The sequence below is a fragment of the Macrosteles quadrilineatus genome, unplaced genomic scaffold, assembly GCF_028750875.1.
Source record: "Macrosteles quadrilineatus isolate MER2022 unplaced genomic scaffold, UCM_ALF_1.0 Scaffold_9__3_contigs__length_116548681, whole genome shotgun sequence".
Taxonomy (NCBI): Eukaryota; Metazoa; Arthropoda; class Insecta; order Hemiptera; family Cicadellidae; genus Macrosteles; species Macrosteles quadrilineatus.
The window spans coordinates 89373357-89398145 of NW_026542602.1; the positions used below are offsets into that span (position 1 = coordinate 89373357).

The 24789-nt window shown below is 35.6% G+C and overlaps 2 protein-coding genes across 2 annotated transcripts; one reads left to right on the forward strand and one right to left on the reverse strand.

Moving 5' to 3' along the window:
• Positions 1-1741: 1741 nt before the first annotated feature.
• LOC129002395 (GTPase HRas-like) lies at positions 1742-7445 on the reverse strand. Its single transcript, XM_054430164.1, has one exon. It carries the CDS (start codon positions 7383-7385, stop codon positions 6807-6809), a length of 579 nt encoding a protein of 192 aa, XP_054286139.1. The 5' UTR covers positions 7386-7445; the 3' UTR covers positions 1742-6806.
• Positions 7446-8164: 719 nt separating this feature from the next.
• LOC129002394 (vacuolar protein sorting-associated protein 51 homolog) lies at positions 8165-24717 on the forward strand. The gene is made up of 15 exons (XM_054430163.1): positions 8165-8345; positions 11650-11784; positions 12164-12265; positions 12805-12924; positions 13178-13318; positions 13827-13970; positions 17012-17115; positions 17788-17979; positions 19027-19249; positions 19976-20191; positions 20472-20615; positions 22263-22373; positions 23331-23552; positions 24102-24214; positions 24459-24717. Exons 1-15 carry the CDS (start codon positions 8241-8243, stop codon positions 24565-24567), a joined length of 2181 nt encoding a protein of 726 aa, XP_054286138.1. The 5' UTR covers positions 8165-8240; the 3' UTR covers positions 24568-24717.
• The last annotated feature ends 72 nt before the right edge of the window (positions 24718-24789 follow it).

Sequence of the window (24789 nt, forward strand, 5' to 3'; positions counted from 1 at the left end):
TGTTTCCACTCATCAACAAAATCAAACAAATTGTTTTTGGTAGACACAAAGTAGGCCTACTGAAGAGTCCTTTATATCTGGCCACCACAGTTAACCAACCTGTTAGAAAAACTATGATTTTTACTTTCTCCCGCTATACCATAGTATATGGAGAAAGTATTGTTTTCGTTAAAATTTTCGAGTGAGTTTTGAGTGGATCTCCGTTTTAGGTCCCACTGGACACAAAAAAGAGGTTTTCAAAGTGATGTCTGTCTGTATATGTGTATGTGTACAGAGCTACAGACCACATCTGTGGTCCGATTTTTATTAAATTTGGTACGTAGGTACTAAATACTAATCCATAGCATCTCCAAGCTTTTTATTCCTTTTTCTGAAATTTTTATTTTTATTGGTGATTTCACATAAAATAACAGAAAAATTCAATTTTTTCAAAAATAGCCTGAATAGTTTTAATGAACAATTAGAATGCAATAGTCCTTTAAATTCTGAACAAAATGGTACAGCTCCCATTTCTGAGAAAATATAAATAACGGTTCTTGTAACTTATGTTATTTACCAACAAAATTATGGAAAATCTAATTTTTGAGAAAAAATCCATCTGAAAAGATTTCTGAAATAATGTGCAAATCACAATACATTCTCCCATACTGTCAACATGCACCTCAGCTGTCCATTGTTTATTAGGTGGTCGTCAGTGTTTCCTAATGCAGAATGTCTCTGCTGAAATCAGGATTTTTTGACCATGCACATGATGCAGCTATATTTTCTGTATGACACTTGGTTTTCTTCTTACGTAAGCTTTTGCGGCAGCCGTCATTAGTGTTCATTGTGGAGTTTTAGGTCATCAACCACCTCTTCACAGTAGGGACGAAACGTCTGGCAGCAGTGTATTAGTGGGGACACGATTGACACAAAAAACCCCCCCGTTGACCTGGTTTTCTTTTTTATACTGCTTTCCAAAAAAACACTTACCCTTATTGGTTAAATTACTATAGCAAAGGTTTAACATGATAGTTCACTTGGGATGAAAAGGAATTTTTTTACCCAGTGCAGAATAATTGTCTTGGTACAGTGGATACTGGGGTACTGCATAGCAACGCTGGTGGCGCTGCCTACGAACACACTGCTCTGTATGTAGAGTCTCGATACATACGGGAGTGAGTCTGTTAACAGGTTTAGTACCGGCCGTCACACACCTCCTCCGGGAGTGAGTGTGTTAAACCATTGTTAAATGTACCTGAGTGGGAACAAAAGGTCTTACTTTTTGAACTTTGGATTCTGAAATAGACCTATCAATATCATATAATAGGACCAACACTGTAGGCCCATAAAGTCAGTTTTGTATCATTTGAAAGAGTTTCTCATATGGTGAGCTACTATTGGAGTTCAATTTTCTCATTATAAGTTTGTCGTACTGATAGTTGGAGCAGACATGAAAGTTAGTTGCATCTAGTTTATGCTAGTTACCTTTTCTGTTTAACATACCGGTAGTAAAAAAGTTGGTTTGTAGAAAAGAAAATTATATTTTACAACATTTCACTCGATCAGATAGATGTAACAAGGTTCGTTTTCATTCTAAAACTGGTTTCAACATCAGGGATACCTACTTATTATGTGAACCATAGTCAAATCCACAAAGTTTAAAGTCCAAATCATTTAAATGGGTTTTTAGATATTTGTGACTAAGGTATTACATGAATAAGCCACATTGTAATGTAAATATTTTTTACTAATCTAATTACATTGCTGTTAAAATCAAACAGAACATCTAACACTATGAGTTGGGCAATTTGTACATAGAATGGTCAGAAATAAAGTACAATAAATTTGATATCCTGTGTACCTTGTTAAAACACAGAAAATGTATGCTTACAATTTGTGCTAGTTGGTAAAATAGTCAACACTAAAGAAATATTTCAACCATGTTACTTTAAAATATTTCTATTAAATTCGTTATAGTATCCCTGAAAATAATGGTGTAATATGTGTTTACCTTGATCAGCACTTTCCAAAAGTAAAAGGGGTTTATTTTTATAAACGCTGACAGGATTTTTATAAAGCTGTACACTTCATTACTTACATCTTTTACTTAAATACAAGATTTAAAAAAATGTAGAGTAGCAATTTTATCTCTTACTTATATCAACCTATATAAATAAACAATTACAAAAACACGGAACATTTAGCTAAATTTAACTTACTGCAAATACACTCATCTCTTAAAATATAAAGATAATGCCTATTGACAGCGTACTTGTTATAGCTAAAATAACTTTGATAGTTAATCACTTAAAACACATTTAAGAATATAAAAGTGACTACTTGAAAAACATTTTATTTTTGGACTTAAACCTCACCAATAACTAAAAATGAGAATTTACAAGCAAGAGATGGAAAACTTGCTAAAGGTTTTCTTCCAGAGTGCAAATAACTGTACTATTTTTCATCGTTACAATGTTTTCGGGTCATCAAAACTAAAGACCAAAAGAAGTTTTTTTTTAAGCTCTTATGTAGTAAAAATCAGCGTTAGTTTATGAAATTAAAACCATAACTTGTCAACACGTTGTTGGCATTGTGATAACAAAGCTATAAAAGACATTGACTTCATTCTACACTCATCTTTTACTCATATTCAAATTAAATACACAGTCAGCCTATCAGTTCCTATCTCGTATGAAACAACAATGCTGACTCATTGCTATGTGTATTTTGAAACAAAGAAAGTACAGGACGAGTGACAATGAATCATATACAGTTTACAATGAATCATATACAGTTTTACCAGCCGGACACAACCAACGGATACTTCAGCCAGGATAGTGTATTAAAATCCCAATGATAAAAAGCAGCTGAACACAGTTTTTAACAGACAAAGTACAATTTTTACTTTATCCCCCTATACATAGTATACATGGAGAACAAATGGTTTTTGTAAAGATTTTTGAGTTGAGTTTTGGGTAGATATATCCGTTGTGGGTCCCCCGAACCCAAAAAAAGTGGTTTCAGAGTGATGTCTGTGTGACGCAACACGGTAAAATTACTGTTTAAAAAATTTATGTTATTTTTCCATAAAATAAACAGAAAATACGGATAAAAAACCGCTTAACCGATTTTAACTTAAATTTTTTATGTTAAGGTCCTTATATTTCTAAAATTGATGTGAAACTTATACTGTTAAAAACTTATTGCAACCTTTGTGATTTCCCACATAAAATGGTTAGGATACCTAGTCATGGCTATTGGACTAACCATTGCTAACCCATGATAAGGGTTGTTGACAGACAAGCTAATGGGAAAAAGGATGTGTCAGATTGCTGATACCATTTATTTACTTAACATCAAACTGGCCTCCACCAGATTACTAATTAGCCTATCCTGCTGCATTGTTGCAACTTAATTATTTTATTGATGTTGCTTACCAATGGTGATTGATGCAGGATTGATAAAATTGTATAATTAGCCATAGTTTATGTTAAATACATACTTTTTAAATTTTGTTCAATTTTTAGTGTGGGGAGAATCTTGCATGGGATAGTATTTTGCAAGCTCTATCTTTTCAATTTGTTTGTTACATTTTTAACATAATCTCAAGCCTGCATAACCTCACTTCTGGCTCTTGGTTTGAAATAAACTGTTTCACCAAAGTACACTCCAATCTTCAAAACCACAAACTATAAAAACATGATCTTAAATAATTCCAGTTACCCATTACCAAAATATTCTATAATCATTTTTTTTATGGTGGTAACCCTACTGTCTTTAGTCCAAGATTGCATACAAATGTAACTCCTAATGTGTATTTAAATTAAAATATCAATAATTCAACTTCATTATTGTTGTTGCTGGTATAAAATTTAAACAGCTTACTAATCTGCAATTGAAAATAGCAAGCCCCGTTTACATGTTTGTAACTAAACGTTTGAAACAGTGATGCTGACAAATATTTTGTTGCTAAATGCAGTTTTAATGTGTTGTTAAAAAGGTACTTTAAACAGATGCACAGCTTATTGTGGTAAGCTCTGAAAAACTGTTGAAAATATCCAAATTTTTTGAACAAAAAGAAAACTACGGTGGCGTTCTTTGGATTGCTGGATGCTTTTGCGTGAAACATATGTTGCAGAACTGCTAGCTTAAATCAAAGTAATGCATACAAATTTTAGAGAATGTTTCATGACTAAATAAATTAACAGGTATTTCGGCCCTAGGGCTGAAAGACACAACTTGGTCAACAACATGAAGTTACAGAGCCAGATGAAATTATTATTATGGTTATTATTATGGTTATTATGAAATTATTATTTTATGGTGAAAAATCATTGAATTTATTGACAAACTATCGTTTTTTTTTTCCTAAATGATTGCAGCACAAATACTAATCTACAAATACAAATTTTATGTATTGCTTATATATTAGTTAAAAGTAAACAAATGACGATTAGGCCAATCTATTTAAAGACTTTTATCGATTGCAAACTAAAATCAATTAACACATTAGCAAAGCTATAAAGAGTCTTATAAGAAAAAGTTGCATACCGGTATCATTTATTTTAAATCCAGCTCTATCTAAAGTCTACACTTTCTATTTTCGAGATTAAAAAAAGTAAAGCTAAAACCGCACAATACCTTTGACATCCCATTCTCATGTTAAAGTTGTCGCCAGTTTTTTAAATCAAAATTGTCATAGTTGATGTGAGCCGTTGATAGATTACGCACTAAATTCTGTCGAATACACTGACTTTTTAACAAAGTCAAACTAATGGATTAACTTATGGTGAGCTATGGCAACTGTTATGACCCATCAACTTGGTCAGCAACAATAAATAAGGTGGAAAATGGAATTTTAGATCCTAGCACATTCTGTGACTGGCTCGCATAACTATGTTCTTTTTTAATGAAAAATTGGCAACAGCTGTTCAATGGGATGTCTACTTTAGTACGGTATTCAATAGTCAATGTCAATACTTTGCCCTTGATACAGAAAAATTAAAAGTGAACAACAGTAGTATTAGCCTGTTAACAAGTAACTGTCTACAAGTTTTCAAATTCTTAACAGTGATAAATTACAAATTCTCATATTTACAGAAGGAAATATTACAGCTTTGGCAACAAAAAATCATAGTGGTAACCTCTTTTTGTGTATCTTAAATAGAGCTTACATTACATTAAACTTTTTAATTATTTGTACATCATTGACTATTCTGAAGATACATCTAGCCTAGTTGTATCAACGATTATTAATTTACAAGTGCAATGTCACGAGATGGATCATAAAAATCGAAAGGACAGAAACCATGTTGAAAAGTCTTCTTAAAACGAAATAAAATATAACAACTCTACTGTAGGCTATATCAAACATTGCAAGGTTATAATTACACTATTAGGCTACTGTATAAAACTAAATTAAAAATAAGCTATATGTCTTTGGCACCACAGTTGAGCGTTTCTAATAACATTTCATCTTTTAGTTTGAACTGTAGGCCTACTCCAGCAATCAAAACCCCTAGTAAAATATAAATACAGTATTCAAAGATTCTAAATTTAGTGTACTAATGTAATGTGGTAAGTGGCCTTGTCAAAAATGTTGAAATCTTGTACCTAGCCTTAGGCTATGTAGTTGGTAATATATTTTATATAGGTATTATGAAATTTTGTCACACCATTTAAGAAGAAATACATTACAGTACTAGTAATCTGTTTGGAGTTATACGAGTATATGAATATTAATATAAATGGGTGGTGTTTTTGGTCTCTGGGGGCCTCAAAACGAAACAGTAAATCCTTCCCGGGTTCAGGTCTTACCATGAGACCTACGGTTGACTTATAGCTTAGTCCCTTTATGGGAAATTCAATAAAACCAAGAAAACCAATAAATAAGCTTAGTCAATAAAAGTACAACCTCTGATCCCCAACAAACATTGAAAAAGATAGCCTACAAGTTTGTGTCAATTGTTAGAGTTATACAAGTTTAAGTCTAACAAAGTTATTGGACAGCATCAACATGTTTCAGCACCGGAATGAAAATGACTTACATCTTGTTTAAGATTTTCCAATTACCGTACAGTACCTACCTTATTTTAGTCAAATGTTAGTGTCATTAATACTTAACCTTTTTAAGTCACAGACATTTTCCCATGATTAGATTTTTGACAAGTAAGATGATAATATTCCTACTTAGATAAGTGAAAGACTGTGTGAAACTAATTCAGAATATAGAATAAATGCTGTATTCACAACAAGAACAAGATAGTAACCTTATGTAAACCATCCGGGTATCTTGATCTTCAAAAGTGGCAACACCGCTGTCACGTCAAATCGAAACAGCTGTTGCACTAATTTATAATGAACAGTATAGGCCTAGGAAATGTTTCTGTTTAGACTTTTGTTATTTCTGTTACTACCGTGACAATAGGCATGACTTTGCGACGTTGCACACACAAATGCCCCGGCCTTGTGTTAAAGAAGGCTACAGTATCTTACATTTTAATTCACTTACTAGCCTAGATAGATTGAAAATTCAGACTATATTACTTTTTAGCTTTCCATGTTTTCTAAATTTGGCTAGGCTACCTGAATTATTTGAGAAAAATAAGTAGAATACATTACTTGTGGGCCAAAGTCGTACAACAATTTTGAGACTAAGCCCTAGCCTGTAAACTTGCATTCTTACGAGGTTATAAGTTACTTAAAATAGGTATTTAAAAATGATTTAGTTTTGTTAAGCACAAAGACGCTTTCATACAGAACATGAAAATGTGTTTGGGCTTTTACACGTTTACTTTACATAGACCTACACGCTACATAGGGGCCTAAAGTAAAGAACAAAACTTCTTGGACCTTTGATTCCCTCCTTTTAACTTCTTGTGTTTTTCCTTACCTTGTTGCTCCTTGTACCTTCTGATTTCTCGAACAAGTGTATAAAATGCATCATCAACACCCATTCTTGTCTTCGCCGATGTTTCTACAAGAGGAATATTGTACTGCTTAGCAACATCACGAGCTTCATTCATAGACACTGCCCAACTGGACAAGTCACACTTGTTTCCGACAAGAACCATGGGAACTTCTTCTGCATCCTTAACTCTTTTAATCTGTTCTCTGTAAGTACTAATATCTTCAAACGATTTTATACTGTTAACAGCAAACACAAGCAGAAATCCTTCACCAGTCCTCATGTACTGATCCCTCATTGCACTGTATTCTTCTTGACCTGCAGTGTCAAGAATATCTAACAAACAAGTCTCGCCATCAATAACAACTTGTTTTCTGTAAGAATCTTCTATCGTTGGGTCATACTCGTCAACAAAATGGTTTTGAATTAACTGGATAGTCAATGCACTTTTGCCTACACCTCCAGCACCCACAACAACTAACTTATATTCAGTCATCTCTTTACTAAAGAAAAAATAGCGTAAGAACGAAATCGTGTAAAATTATTAGGTCTACTTGTTAAGAAATATTATATTCATTTATTTAATCCAAATGAATCAGATATATCTGGCTCATTACAGTAAATATCACAACAACAATCTGCATCTGCACAAAACTGATTTATTTTAACACCGCTACCTGCTACTGCTACTACCATCCAGTCCAGTTGACACTGTTGAGTGTTGACAGATTCAGTAAGAAAAGCAGACGATAGATTGAGAAGGTAAAAGACGAAGCCACAGCCTTGACAATCAGCAATCGACACTCACTGACGCAGACTAAAAGTGTAATTTTCGTTTGTTTATTTTGATGTGAAATATTTGAGTTTATAGCACCATTGACTATGCACCACAATTTTCTTTATAGAAAAATAGACATTTCATTCTGTTTTAAAATGATTCTGTTTTATATATCATTCTGGCAACGACTTAATGCATCACCTTAGACTCAATGTTGCCCTCTTTGTAAAATGTTTGTAATAGGGTCTAAATTGAAAACAAGAAAAATACAATAATTATTGAGTTTATCAACAGGTGCAATTTTTCAGAGGTGGTGCAGTATTAATAGAATATAATATAGAATATATATAATCAATGACTAATGTCATGAGAGTTGCCTTTGGTCTCCTTAAGTACTATCCAATCCATGTTTAAGAAAATATAATTTTGTCTAGCGTGGAACCGACCTACAGCTGATGTTGACACTGACATTTCATTTCATACCACCTTTCCGCTTATAAATATAACCTTAATTCTAGATTTGTAGTTTGTACATATTATCCAACTTTTATTTATTTTAAAAGTAAGCTAAAGATGGCTGATAAAGGCCACGATTCAAAAGTTAAAAGTGAGGGAAATCCATACGATTTAGATGGCCAACAGTTTAATCCAGACATATACATGCAAAAACTTTTAAAGGTAGGCTATGAGATTGTTAACTTTTTAAGGTTTTCCTCAGATATGGTAAACTTTAGCATACAAATGACTTGATTTCTCCTTTAGAAATTCAGAATAATAAAGGTGATAATAGAGACAGGCTAATTATGTTTATATTTAGACCAAACAAATATTTTGGGACCGATCCGAAGCACTCATACTTTTCATGAATAGCCTAATGCCCCTTCTGCAAGAAACACATCTACTACTATCATCTGTTTCGGTCATACTATTCCCAGATAAGCACTCTTATACAGGGTGAGTTTCTACTGACGTCCTTAACTTCGCCAGTGGATTATAATGATCAAAAGGAACAAAATAGATGCAAAAAAACCTAGTCTGATTCCGAACCGTTTTTTTGTATTCGAGAAATTTGCGTTTTCTAAAAAAGATTGGACTTTGTCTCACTAGTATTTATAAAAATAAAAACCAATTAATCTGGTGATTGATATTAAAAATAATCCAATAAAAGGGCATTAAATTTATCATCAAACCAAGAAGGTTACATAAACAATAGGCCTATTTCATTTCATGCATCGGTTCCTAGCCGAATTGAAATTTAAAATGTGGTCTTATTAATTATTTAGGTTAAGTTTAAAGCGTTTGTACCCTTTTTATTCTGGTGCCACGTTATGTCCAACGAGATAAAAAACTTCTTCATTTAATAAGCTTTAAATTGATATATTATTTTAAATTGTTGTATGTAGAAATTACAGAAAAACCACCACCAAACTAAAATAAAACACGGTTTACTGATTTGGTTTTAGCAAGGTAACAAACCCATAAAAATAATCTCACTGATTTACACATGTCTCGTGTTATGAAATCAGTTAATTGTACTCGTTCAAATCAGCTGATTCAATTGTTATGATCTGTAAACAAGTCAAAATCAGTTACCGGTAGCCTATAGTAAATAACATAGTAGTACAATAATTAATTATTGTTTATTTGGTTTCCACATCAGATTAAAACGCTTTTTATGATATGTTTATATATTTTATATTTTATTGGTGTTTTGAATGTAAAAATGCACTCACGATCGGTGTACGTTTTTTAAGAACTTGAATAAATAAAACTATAAATATTCAAACAAAAGAAGACTGAATACTTAACTTCACGTTTTTAGAGGATTCTTAAGGATAGGCTATTCACACAGGGGATAGATGTTACACCACTTTTTATTGACCTGTTTAAATATTTTTTAAGCCATTTTTAACTAAATATATAGGATAAAATAAACAAACAACTTTATTTTCACTTTGTTATTGTTTTTATTTATGGTACAATAAAATTCTGATGGTCTTCTTCCTGTCACTGCCAGCTGTGCTCGTTGCTCGTCGTTCGTCGTCGTCGGCGGCAAAGGAAAGTACCCGTTTATACAGACTAATTTCCCGTTCTTGCTGGGTAATTACCTATAAATTACCCTTTTACCCGTTGAATTACCCTTTTCTCCCCATAATTAACCACGTTATATCTCCCCCACCCAAAACCCCGAATTCCCACCGGCCCACTAGTGAGTTGGGATTATTGTTTAAATATTTAATTAAAAATAAAAGGAGGTCTCAGCGCCAAAAAATTCTTAAATAAAGTTGTAGTATTGATGTCCTAGAATAGTTTAAAAGTTATTTTAGAACGTTTAAGCTGGGGTCTGGGTCCTAAATAAGTACCACGGATCCTTTCACAAGTTCAGAATATGCTCATATGCATTATGTTTATGGTTTTTGTTCTGGAAATGCATCTGAAAGTGTTTGTGAGTACATTCAACGCATTCATTCCATACAGGCGGATTCCTGATCGAAAAACATTTATTCGGGTCCACCAGTGTTTGCGTGAAAATGGAAGGTTTCCCCCCAACGGCCGCTTAGGTGGCAGCTTTATGCAAGATGTTGGATTGGAAGAGGCTGTCTTGGAACGGGTGAGTGAAGATCTGAGGATAAGTACGAGGACATTAGCCCGTCAGTTCAGGGTCTCGCAAACCTTTGTGTCAAAACTATTACAAAACAGGGGTTGCACCCATTTCATTTCACGCGTGTCCAGAAACTCGAGCTGAGAGATCCACCTCAGAGGCTTCAGTTTTGTCAGTGGATCCGGCAGGGATTTCCTGAAAACAATTTTATGGACTGATACTGATGAATGTTCGTGTATGAGAGATGGAGTCTTTAATTTCCATAATGAGCAAATCAATGCTGACAATAACCCGCACCTCGTGAATCTCGGAGTCAGTCACGATTCAAGGTAAATGTGTTGGTTTGGATTGATTGGAAAGCGAGTGATTTGACCATATTTTGACCTTCCTCCAACTTGTGACTACTCTACTCTTAATAACCATATTTTATATATTTGTTCAGACATTAGAATACCTAGTATAGGCATTGACTTTGGGCTAGGCTATAAAATAAAATAGTTAAAGGGTAAAAGTTAAAAATACTAACCAAACCCAGCAACATGATAAAATATCAAGACACAATAGGCACGAGAAATAAAGTATAACGAGTATATCTTATAGGTATTATATTATAGGTGGTGTTCTGTGATCTACCCAAGGCATTTGATTGTGTAGACTATGATGTTTTAATGAGCAAACTTCGATATTATTCATATTCTGGCATGGCTTTGTCTTGGATTGATTCTTATTTAACTAACAGGAAACAAAGAACGTCAATTATAAAAAATGGCAAAAAGTTTATCTCAAATTGGCACGAAGTTAAATGTGGTGTCCCACAAGGTTCGATCGATATTAGGTCCTTTACTATTTTTAATTTGTCGTTGCCATACTGTTCTAAACTAACCTAACCTAACCAACCAAACTTGCTGTAACATTTTAACATACTGTATGATATTGCCCACATGCCATTTCTGTTATCAAACTGAATTACTCGAATTAAAATTACGATTACATAGCATCACATTTTGCTAGGGGGGTAGTATTCCAGTCGCGGACACGGCTACCATATTGGTTAGTTGGCAGATTTTGTAACGTCACATTTTACGTGGGGGGGGGGGAGTAGTTTTCTGGGGTAGTATTCCGCATCCCATTATAATTTTATATCAATCAACAAAACAATCAACTACAGTCCAACCTCAAATCTTGCTAAAATCATAACCAATTTATTTTGATTTGTAAAGATGGAGTTGTAGGATCAAAGTTCTGCCCAGAAGACCACAATATGGCCTATAAGCCTAGAGACACAGTCTGCCCCAGCACATCCAATCAATCAACGAACCCAGCAACATTAATAATAAATATTTAACTTAGTTGATACTACAAAGCCTTTTAAATTTTCAGGAGTACAATCTTCAGCAGATAATGGATCATGAGACAGACGTTGTCAAAGACACTCTTACCCTTCACTCCGATATGCAGACTCTGGTGTATGAAAATTACAACAAGTTTATTTCAGCCACTGACACAGTCAGGAAGGTAAGTAAATATTTATATGTGCTTAATTGACGTGGCTTCTGAGAAATAAAAGGCCTAATTTGGTAACTAAATATGAGCAAGTTGTGAACATACCACAATATTTCTTTATTGGCAAATTTGATCTTTTTCTAATTGGTCGCCACTGCAGCCACAAAACAAACTTAAAATCCCCTAACAGAGGAAAAAGTGCTGCTACTTAAGTGCAGAACAAATGTTTGACTTACACTCCTCTAAAAGCGAAAATAAACCTGTTGTGAATTGGATCTACTAAGTTAACTAAAGTACATAACTTTAAAATTGTACTGGAGATGACTTAATTTTTCTAATATCTCAAATGCATTATTTATTTTCAATTCAGAAATGTAATGCCATTTTTTAGATGAAAACAGATTTCAAGAAAATGGAGGATGAAATGGACTTGTTAGCAAAGAATATGGACTCGATCACATCGTTTTCCGAGTTGATCTCTTCAACATTGCAGGTACTCTATATGGTTTTCTGATGATAAAATTAATTTAGTGTCCACCATTAGATTGTAGCCTAAAAAAAATCACAATGTGAAAATAGTTTTATGAAACTCATTTTAGTTTAATTCTAATGTTTGATTCATCAGATGTCATGCGTAACAAAATAAAACGTTTGCTTAAGATGAGACTAGCGCTCAATAAAAAAATACTGAAGATGGCATTTGGTATAGGCCTACATTGTATAATGAGTCCAGACAAATCTTGAATATTAAGGTGAAGGGTGTCTTTACTAGCATTGCAGAATGCAGGAAGCTGATTGAGAGTCTGCCAACCTCTTAGAAAAAAGTTAAATCCATTCTTGTTGGTGAAGTTGACAGTTAGGTCTGATCGATGACTGATCAGTCTAAAAAGGTTTCGTCCTATCTAGAGGAAACAGTATCTTATAGAAGTTGTAAAACTTTGAGTTTGGCAAAATGAGTAATTAAATAAATATATTTCATGCTTAAACCTTTTAGTCAAATGCACTTGTTACAATACATTTTTCCTGTTTCAGGATTCTAGACAACAAATAGCTCGTTTGTCTGGGATTCATTCTCTTCTCAAACGTCTACAATTCCTTTTTAAATTGCCAACAAAACTAAAAGCATTAATGGAGGAAGAAAATTATGCAGAGGTATTGTATTTTAATTTTAGTTTTAAGGTGAAAAAAATTGAGATTTATTTGCATTTTAATACATTTTTGATGTTTTACACTTAATATTAAACTATTTAGCCAAAATGATTTAATTCATGGGTATTTTCCATTTTTTAGATGCTGTAAGTTTGAACAATTTTACAGTTTTGGCCCAACAATGTTTTGTATTTGATATTGGATATTTATAAAATTATAAATATGTAAATAAATAATTTCTTTGAATCTTTCTCAGGCAGTTCAAGACTACTTACACACACAGCGAGTACTGGAACAGTATGGGAATTTGGAGAGTTTCCAAGGCATACAAAGGGAATGCAATGATATCCTGGACCAACTGAAAGAGCGACTCCGATCACAGTTCAAGAGCAAAGACGTAAGCAGAACAGTAATTAACGTACTTAGTGAGGAGTTGTTCTATGTTCAATGATGAACTTAAGTTAAAAGAATGCAGCAATCCAGAAGGAAGTTAAAAGAATATTCTTGGTTTAGTAAAGAGTAAGGGACTTTTGTCATAGAGGTTTGGAATTAAATTCCATTAATTGTTAATCTTTTGGCCAAAGACCATTTCAGTTTATTGATAGGTTAGAGCATACAAGGGAAATTATATCTTTATTGAAGTAGCACCTTGTAGCCTTGACTTATCAAAATAGTATATACATATATGGATCAATTGTAGTTAATTTTTTATCACTAAAAAATAATATAATTGAACGAGCCACTCACCTAGAGTGTTCTGCTGTAAAAATTATATTCCTTCCTTAGTTTTTGTTGCTGAGATAGTTAATGGGACATAAAAGATTCTATTGGCTAGTTGAAAATAAGCCGTCCTTCCATAACATTTGTTAGCCTATTCAACAGAAATAAACTTTTATAATGTACAGGCCACTGCCAAGGAACTGGCCGAAAGTGTTGACCTTTTGCTTCAGTTGGATGAACCAGCGGAATCTTTGTGTTCAGAGTTTTTGACACATGCAAAGACGAGACTTCAGGATCAGCTGACGTTGCTGAAAGATACTCCATGTCAGGTGTGTACTATCTTTATCTTATAGGATAAGCTTAGCTTTTTATTTTTAAACATAGGCCTACACATAGTAAAAATAGGATGAGTGCATCAGGTAATAACCGCTTAAGCTTGAGTTTTTACTTTGAATCATACATGGGTAACAGGCTATTACGTTACACTGCTAGAAATAGTTTGAACGTCTTGCCCGTATTCTACTGTACTTCATAATGATCAAATTTAATGTATAATATTTCAACAGAGGATTGAAAAATACAATGTATCATACTACACAATTATTGCATCAGTGAATGGTCGTCTCTGACAAGCAGAAAACACATGTGCATTTATTTTTAATCGTATGAAATCCCTTTCTCTACCAAATAACCTGTTAAAGATCCTCACAACCAACAACAATAATCATTTCAGGATTGTTAAACAAGTTTTGTGAATGACCACTGTTCATCTAGTAAAATAACGCAAAGTCTGAGGCTTGTTTTAGAGTGTCAAGTTTAGTAACTTGCGTGCATTTATAACTTTTTTTGTTGTTGTAAATAGAGCACTGAAATTGATGTCCAATCAAGAAATAGGTTAGGAGTTAAGGAAAGGCCAATTGGCTGATTAGGATTATTATGTACAAGGATAGGGATCAGCTAGCTTACCTGGTAGATAGAGTCCAGATTAGCCTTGATTACACATAAAACACATGACACAACACAGAAAAACTTAATATTTCGTCCCAGTTAGGGACTTCATCAGAAGGGAGAAGAAAGAAAACTGGCAGTTACAGTTCAAATTCAAAAGTTCCACAATAGTGTTGCCAACTGTTGTTTAAAATTACTGTTGTTATGTACATCTATATACACATATACTTCTATATATACATATGGTGGTTGATTTTTATAAAAATGAAGCTAGCTGAGGGAATGGTTGGGTGAATTATCTGATGTTAAGGTTAGGAGGGTTTCTGGAATCAGTGATGTATTGGTAGGCTAGTTCCCACCTTCTGAGTAGGGAGCTGTTACATTGGTCTTTGGGGAGGGATTTTATGGCTTTTGTGGTGAAACATGTATCAAAGTCCAAGTTGTGGTTTGCTGCATGTAATGCAATGGGTTTGTATTTGTTTGTTTTAACATCCTGTCTATGTCCATTCATCCTTTTCCTAAGAGTTTGGGTGGTTAGGCCTATATATTGAGCTTGACAGAGTTTGCATTGTAGTTGGTAGATCAGGTTTTCGCTATTGCATGTTATGTGGTCTTTTATTTTGTACTCTTTGTTGTACGATGTGCTGGTGAAGGTTTCTGCAGGAATGTTGATGCCACAGGTCTTGCATTTGGTTTCATTGCATGGGTAGGAACCTGGGGGCAGTCTTGGAGGTGGTTCAACGGACGGGTCGGGTAACTTGGGATGGACAAGGATGGTTTTTAGATTGGCAGGTTGTCTGTAGACTATGGTGGGGGGTTTTTGGAAGAGATCTTTGGTCTGGGTGGAGCTTCGAAGCATGTTGTAGCCGGTTCTCAAAAGGTTATTGAGCCTGTTGAGACCTGGGTGGTAAGTAGTCACCAGGTTGACATCGTAGGTGGTTTTGGTTTTCTTAGGTGGATTGTCAGTAGCATTTTGGGCCGCTTTTATTTGCGAAGAGACTGTTTGTGTCGGGTATCCTCTATTTTCAAAAGCAGTTTGGAGTTGTTTGTTGTAAGTTATCAGATTCTTCTTGTCGGAGTTTATTCGTTTCCCTCTTAAGGCAAGACTGTAGGGTAGGGAGCGTTTGGTGTTGTTGGGATGGCAGCTGTTGTAGTGTAGGTACTGTTGGTGGTTGGTGGGTTTGGTGTAGACAGATGTGGAGATTGAGCCATTTTTCAGTTCCACCATGACGTCAAGAAAGTGAACCGCAGTTTCAGATAATTCCCAAGTGAATTTCAATGTTGAGAAAGTGTTTAGGCTATTTAAAAAATGGTTGAGGCTATTTTCTCCATGGGGCCAAATTACAAAGATGTCGTCTATGTATCTGAACCAACAAGTTGGTTGTAGAGTCTGTTTTTGCAGAAAGTCATTTTCAAGTTTTCCCATAAACAAGTTGGCGTATGAGGGGGCCATCCTGGTACCCATGGCAGTCCCTTTTATCTGCAAGTAGTGGCGGTCCAGGAATTGAAAATTATTCTTTTCAAGGATGAATTTGGTGAGGCTGATGATAAAGGAAGTCTTAGGGAGTTCACCTTTAGTTCTTTTGTCAAGGTAATGTTCAACTGCAGCAAGTCCGTGGGCGTGGGGGATATTGGTATACAGGGATGTAACATCTATTGTAGCTAGGATGGAGTTAGGTGTGAGCTTGTTTGTAACTGAAGAAAGTCTAAGAAGGAAGTCTGTTGTGTCTTTGATATATGATGGGAGATTTTGTACTATAGGCTGGAGATAGGTGTCCACATAAGCCGAAATTCTTTCTGTGGGAGAACCGCATCCTGAGACAATTGGTCTACCTGGTGGTGGGAAGGTATCTTTGTGTATTTTGGGGAGAATATATAATTTTGGGGTGGATGGGTTTTCTGGCGTTAGCAGTCTGACCGTTTCTGGGGTTAGCTGGTTCAGAGAGGCATTCCGTTTGATGAGGTCTTGAAGTTCCGAGTTATAGTGTTCTGTAGGGTTTTCATTCAACAGTTGATAGGTTGTAGAGTCTGAAAGTTGACGATCGATTTCTGCAACATAATCTGTCTTGTTCATGACTACGGTTGTGGAACCTTTGTCGGCTGGTAGAATCACAATGTCTTTATTGTTCTTCAGATCTCGCAAGGCTTGCTTTTCATCCAAGGTTAGGTTGGGTTGGGCAGCCTCTATTTCTTACTATTTCTTACTATTAGCTTACTATTTCTTGATTATTACCAATCAAGAAATAGTAATAAATAAGGCTTTGTACTTTAATAAGTTGACGTTTCTTATCTTATGGGTTAAGAATGAAGTACCGGTATTGTATTACATTTCATAACAATGTTTTTTAGTAATTTGATCCTAGATTTGTAAGAATCAACTAGGCTCAAAAGGTTATTGTATCTATATTTAATGTTTTTCCAGGACCTTATCGAGTTCATTGACCTGGGTAGCAATGGTTTTCTGAGTGATCTGTGTTTTGTAGTCACCTCCTACAATGACATGTTCATCAACCGGCCTGCGTGTTGGTAATATCTCTGTTTAGTATTACCTAGTACCACTATCAACAAACATACAATTTTATAATATTGTTTAGTATTTTTATAAAATTTATTTGATTATTAAATCGGAGAAAGTCAGGTATCACAAAATTATAGTTTTGCCAACCCATAGAAAATAAAGTAATTTTATCACTTGATTTTGTTGTTTTGTAGCCTAATGATTTTAATCAAATCAAATCAAAATCATCTTTATTCATTTTTCTTAGATTCATTTTTTGAGATTTTTTTTAGAATCCAATGATTGTGACAAATCTGACTTAAGGTGACTTTGAAGTATTTTTGGTGGTTTTGAGTTGGCAGCTTAGTTAGTAGCATTGTAGCAAAACCAAGTCAGCTATTTTTTGGGTTTGCGTCTAGCTGCCACCTTTTAAAATTTATGAGTAAAACTTACTCTCGTACTGTACTGGCCTATCCCCTCATACATAGATGGGTAACTTAGATGTTGTTAAAAGAAGCTGCCAACCTTATAATGGAAAAGAAAATTTACATTTAAGTTGCTCCCAGAAAAATATCCTGTGGGCACCCTTCAACCTACTGCAATCTTGGTAGGCTATATTACTAGCTTTATTTGAGTCATAATTTACAAAGTGTAACTACAGTTGCAGTGAAAGTCAAGTATAACTAGAGTTTTAATTGCAGTGACACTGAAGCTGGTGGCAAGTTGAGCCAGTTTGTTTTTGACAACATGCACCAATACCTGGACCTGGTACAAAGTCATATAGAGAGTCAACAAGATGGAGGAGATTCTGCCATCTTAGTCCGGGCGTTGGATAGGTTCTACCGTAGACTGACAGCTGTAAACTCACTCTTCGACGACGACGACTTTGTCAAGTGAGACTGGTTCCTTATTTGTTATTGCTAAATGTTGACAAACTCGAATATACATTTGCAGGAGTCCATATACAGTTTACACCACTTGAATAGAAGGATTTAATAAGTTAAATATAGATTACTATCTCTGTCAGTCTTCATTTCCTACTCTCCTTCCATTTACCTCATGTTCTTGTCAATCGACCCTGTTCTCAAAGGTCTTCTTCCTGCTGGGCTTTCTAACAAAAATCTTTCAGTCCTGGGTAATTTATTTAATATTAACTTGCTCATCTAAGTAGTCTTGTTTTTTATTGTAATACTATTTATAATTTGCTCTTGATGAGTAAAAGTCTCCTTATGGAAGGCTCTAGCTGGAATTTGCTTATCCCATCTTTAGCTGAGGAAGTACTTGAATCATTACAAAATTAAATCACAATACCAAAGCTTGATAATCACAAAAAAATATAAAAAAACCACAGAAAAATCTCTAGTGGTCAAACCAGATGGAAAAAACCTGAAAGAAAACAACAAACAGTACAAATAGAGGTTATCCAAACCTATCAAATGGACTAGTCTACACAATATGATGGCTAAAGCAAGGTTGAGGTAATGTGTCTGTCCAGCAAGTGGTGGATCTGATGTTGACAAATAGAAATGACATCCACTGCAAGACCTAAAAAGAACAGCATGGAAAACTTTTTGGTTACTTTTTCTCGTAATTTTTCTTGAAGTAATTTGTCCTTGCAGAAATTCTTATTTATGTCTCCAATATATTTTCATTTTATCATGGAGAACAGACCACATTTCATATCAAAACATACAGCAGACTTTTAAAATCACTAAAAAATATTTCATGTTATTGTCATTGCCACTCAAAAAATTAAGAAGTGACATTCTGCGAGTATTAAACTTTAAGAGACCTTTTCCGTTAATATACTACCACCATTTTTTTCATGTTCAAATCCTGTTTAGAGCAAGGTTTTTTAGGTTGGGTTATAGTTTTTACGTTAGGTTGGGTGATAGTCCAAATAACTATCGCTTGTGGATTTCAAACAATTATTGTTGCAGTGCGGGAATGGAGCTAGTAATGCGAGCTGCACGAAGACAATGTCGGATGCATCTCCACGCGCTCAAGTCACAGCTGACAGACAGTCTGTCACATGTGAGACAAGCATTGGCCGCTCCGAGACTGGTGGTGACGGAAGCGGTGACACAGAACGGAACAGAACTGGTCACCCAGTTGGTACTCGCCACTGTGGAGAAGGTCAAGGGAGTCTTGCAGGACCTGTTGGTAAGTTGAGGTTCTGGTCTAGCTTTCTGTAAGATAAGTAAGTGAGGATATCAAGGTGTATACTGATCACTTAACTGGTGGCGTACTAACTGTAACGCTTCATGGCAGTTAGGCGATCCTTCCTCGTGTAAAAAGACACTGCTACGTTTTAGTAAGATTTGCTCGTCATGTTACATCGCAGTAGGTGGTAGCATCAGCATCTGACGTCAAATCACTAATCAGTGAACTACCTATTTGAAACTAGGACTGTATACAGCACATTGTCCATTAGTTCCTAATTGCTAGCACCAACACTTGCTGATCAGCAAACGATGAAACGAGGGATGGTGTGATGGGATTCGGGGAGTAGAAAAACTGTAACAGGGTATTGCAGGTGTTTAAAAAAAATCCCGCCTTACAGGGTTAAATAAGTCACCGCTCACACAATAGGGTGATAGAAGTTACCGATTTTACTAAGAGATCAAGGAAGTAACTAAAACTTCGAATCTTTTTGGGGACCACAGAAGTTACTGAAAAAATCTTGATTTTACTACGGTAGGAAAAAGTAATTTCTTTGAAGTTGAAGCTATAGCTTTAGAAAATCAGATACAACAGTAATAATACTCGATTAATACATAATAGTAGAAAAATAATATCACTACTGATTGTAGAAAATATAGTAGTGTCCATAATCAATGATATTTGCACAGAATATATAGACAATTTCTGCACAGTGATTTTTTCCAGGTGTTTATTCAGCCTGACTTGGCGTTTGCTGCCAAACCCAAGTTCCTGGAAGCTTTCTGCATAGACTCTGTGAGAGAAGGACTTGTGGTGGGTTTCATACATCACCTCACAGCCACTGCTCGGTCATTCTGCTCAGCAAGTGTACCTTCACTCCCGCTACTACTCATCTTGTCCAAAACATGTCTGGAGTTTGAAGCCACCAACATTCATTACCTCGTAAGTTCACTGGACTATTTTCTGTGTTATAACAATACTAAGAGTTGGTAGGACTGAGAGATTTTCCAGACTGGATATTTATGGAGATGTAGTCTCCAATGTTTGTTACAGCGGAGTCTGACAGATGAGTGGTTCAGCACTGACCTCCAGGCTCGGCTCTGCTGACCTCAGGTAAAGAGATGTGTGCTGGGACGAGACAAGCAGCACAGGAGCTACTGAACCACTACGTACACATGCAGGGTCTGGCTATATCACACGTGATGATAAATGTTTGTTACAGCTGAGTCTGACAGATGAGTGGTTCAGCACTGATGGAGGCTCCGCTCTGCTGACCTCAGGTAAAGAGATGTGTGCTGGGACGAGACAAGCAGCACAGGAGCTACTCAACCACTATGTACACATGCAGGGCCTGGCTATATCACAGGTAAGGCAAACACACAAGGAGTCAATGAGCTATATGATATATGTAGGATGGTGTTTGATTACAAAAAATGAGTCAAGGTGGGTTTACTAAGGGATTAGGATCTTCTTAAAACGTTCCTTGCGGGTGGGTGGACCCACGGCGATCACAACCCTCACGTGGCCGAGTCAGTACTGACCCAAAACCCACACTGCAGTTCATCAATCTGTTGCTCAGTGTGTGCCTAGCGTCTGTCGAAGGCGGGGTTAAAGGTGAGTTGCGGCCTGGACACTAATCTCTCCAAGAGAGACAGGTGAGTTGCGGCCCAAGTATAAACAGGTGTACAACCTACATGAATGTATATTTCTGTCAGTTCCTCCACTGCTGTGCTTGGTGAATGTTCTAAATCTATTCTTAATGAGTTTATTATTAGTGAGAAGACAAAGCTGCTCGTAGTTTATGAGGGATTCAAGTCTCGATTTCACAAAACATTGAAGAACGATGTTCAGGGATGGCCAATTCTGTAATAAAAAGTGTAAGTCGTAAAGCTAAGCGTTACCAATGAAATAATTGAAAAACAGACTGACCACAATCATGACCGATGTGACGATACCGTTCTGAATTGGCAAAAGAAGATATTCCAAGTATGATTAGTAATGATGTGAGTCTCGTTAGGCATAACATTCACCGAGCTCGTTTGTCTGTTCACCCCAAGTCGCCAAAAAGTGCTAAAGAACAGACTTGTATAGTGTCCAAGGCAAGTATAGGGCCTTGTTATATGGAAATCAAAACTAACACTGGTGAGAACTTTTTACTTGTCAATGATAAACAGAACCCTTGGCCGCAATTAACCTGTTTATACTTGGGCTGCAACTCGTACAAAACCTTTTTCAGTCTGAGCCGCAACTCACCAACACCGGAAGGCGGACCTATACCACGATAGCGTTTAGTGTGTGACATGCTTTTTATTGTGGTGTTGGTAGTACATTTCTCTGTAAAATCCCCCGTTTGGCAAGCTTGGATATCAACTTTTTATCCCGTCTTTCTCCCTCCAGTTGGCAATACAATGGGACCGGCTACGTTCCAAACAGGGCTGCTATCTGTGGGTTTTTTAGCGAACTTTGTCTACTCTTGTCGTAATGCAGTACATCACCACACGTTATATACCATTTATCAGACCAAAATTTGAAAGCCAATCGCCCAGCAATCGGGTTTGTTTAACACTGTGCCGCACCGGGGATACCCCCGCCATTGATGGGCTGCAGCAAACGTGTTAAATTTCAAGACATAAAATTAGTTGTCCCTTGATTGTCCTTTAAATGTGTTCTTGTGATAGAGGATATTCAAAGACCCTCAAATAATCCAAGTCAGTATGTAGACCTAGTAGAAAGTGAACTAATAGTTTTATTTCTAAATTATTGCTACTCGGTGTTTTGTAATAAGTATACCTATGCCATACATACTGTATGTTGTCTAAAAGTCAGCTTAAGTTCTCATATCATGATATTATCTCCTTTGTTTTAGGTTCTTGTAGTCTGAAAACCTAAAATGTTATGATAGCCTCCTAATAAACTACCATCCTATTTGCTAAGCTTCACTTTATTCCTAAATATTTATGCCAATCAGTATATTTGTTAAGTACACTGTTGTAAGGTAACAATTTGTTGACAGATGTTGCGTAAGTCAGTGGAGACTAGAGATTGGCTGCACAGTCTAGAGCCTCGTACAGTACGAGCCGTCATGAAAAGGATCATGGAGGAAATGGCGACCATCGACTCCCAGGTGGGTCGCAAACAAAGCGAGATAATCATCATATGTGTTACTATAATAGGTTTACTCTTTAACGTTTGAATTTGGTATTATTTTTTTTTTAATGTTTGTTATAGGTTATATCAATTTCATAATGTCAACATGACAAGTCCATATATTTGACCAAAATAAAGCCAAAAAACCTGTCTACTCCTCTAGGATAGTGTAAGGAAGCAAAACAGGCGTTGTGTGTAATCCCTGTAAAACCTACTAACGCCGTCAACTTCCACCTAAGCCAGACACCTTTTATTTAAGGTGGGCCCACCCACCGGTTAACTTTAGGAATCAACACTCCTCAGTGCAATGTGTTAGTCAATTCTGCCGCTGAATTACACAAGTGACAGGACAGATTAAATGTACGCTGAAGCCTGAATGTGACTATTGATTAATTACCTTGCTCCATCTACTGCCTGGCCAACACAGTTAGATATTAAAATTCTAGTCAATTTTCTTTATTATTAAAACAGAACTTTTAGACTATATATAAGCATTCACCTGACGAAGACTGTGTAAAAAAATGTTGGTTTTTACTGTGTAAAATTTATTGTACTTCTATTCACTAAAATTTCAGGCTTGATTCACTTCAATACTTGGTCTTTAGTGGGAATCAACCCTGAATATGGCACTCTTGAGGCAGAAACATCAATGAGTGTTTCGTCTATTTCAACAATGTTGTTGCTCGAAGATCACAAATCTACAGTTTTTCTGTGGAAGCCAATCCATGAAGACTACTATGTTGTTATCCTGTGGAGTGAGCTGGTCCGGTTAATCGCAGGGCTTCAATCCTACAGGACCCGGGTTAAAACTCCACCATTTGCTATGTAAGGGTGGCGCATTTCTCTAGGCCCTTAATGTGTAAGACGATTCTGGACTAAACCTTCGGGTCCTATGATGTGAAGGACTTAATAAAAATAAACTGTGTATCCACAGGTAGGCATGTTGTTTGAGGAGGGATCGCACACAGAGCGCAGCTCCGACTCATCACACAAGACTCACTCTCGTCTTCATCGCAGCACAGCCAGTAACTGGTCGAGTCACTCTCTAGCAGCCAGCCATATACACAAGCTGTTTTCCGAGCGGATCGAGATCTTTGCCCCTGTTCAGTTTAACAAAGTTTCTATTTTAACTGGGGTGATCAAAATCAGCCTAAAGGTAATAGAGAATGGTGTTCATAGATAGAAAAATAAAACATAAAACTCACCATCTTAACTTAGCGACATTGGCAGTTTGTTTCTGTTAAGCTTAATCATGGAATAATGCTACGATATTTTTATTTTTGTCTGAGAAAATGTTTTTGTGATCTCTACTTGAAAGATTATCTACATGGTCCACTGACTGATTTTAGTAAGAAAACATTATTCCTTGTGTTTGCGCAATAGAGAAAGAAATTATGAGATATTACAACTGTTGCTATTGTAGCCGAATTAACTAATTTTCCCTGGACCATTTCTTGTCCTAACCAACCTTATCTATATTTACATTCAATTTGTAAATTAAATTTATTCGATTGTGCAGATTCTTATAAGCATTGTTCAATACAAATTTTTAATAGTAGCTAATTGGATGTGCAGACAGTGGACACAATTAAGACATTTAGAAATAGAGATCTTATTTTTAAACTATAAGATCACTTATAATGTTTTTTGGAAAAGCTATTAAAATTATTATGCTGAAACCCATTTTGCTATCTTATATTTACAGACTCTACTAGAGTGTATTCGTCTCAAGACATTTTCCAAGTATGGTCTTCAACAGATCCAAGTGGATTCTCACTACTTGCAGCTCTATCTTTGGAGATACGTGGCGGACGAGAAGTAAGTTTTTTTACAATTTTACGTGTCTCACCTTCATATCCTAGGACGTGGGCTCTAACCTGGATTGTTTTATTTTTTTCCCCTTGTGAGGTTATGGGGTAATAGCTATAATAGTTTTATACATTACTTCAAGCTAGGCTTATAAAGTTTTGGCATTAGCACTTAGATAAAATCCCTAAGTGATTGCCAGGATTTGAACCTGAATCCTCGGAGAATAGTAATATAATGAATGATTCTGTTGCAGCCTTATTCAGTTCCTACTTGATGAGATTCTCAGCAGTGCTGTTCACCGATGTTTAGACCCTGTACTGATGGAGCCAAGCGTGGTAGACATTATTTGTGAGAGAGGTTAGAAAGCAGTTCTGAAATCTCTCTAGGGGTAATGCAATGTAAAAAGTATTAAGAGTGTTTTGTTTGTAGATTTTTACTATTCACATTCTGTATATTTGTTATATTATGCAATATTTGTTACATTTTAATCGTATTATATTTATTTTATTACACAAATAAACAATTAAAAAGAGGGAATGATCTAACATGGCAGAATCAAAATCCGACTAGAACCAACAGCTTTT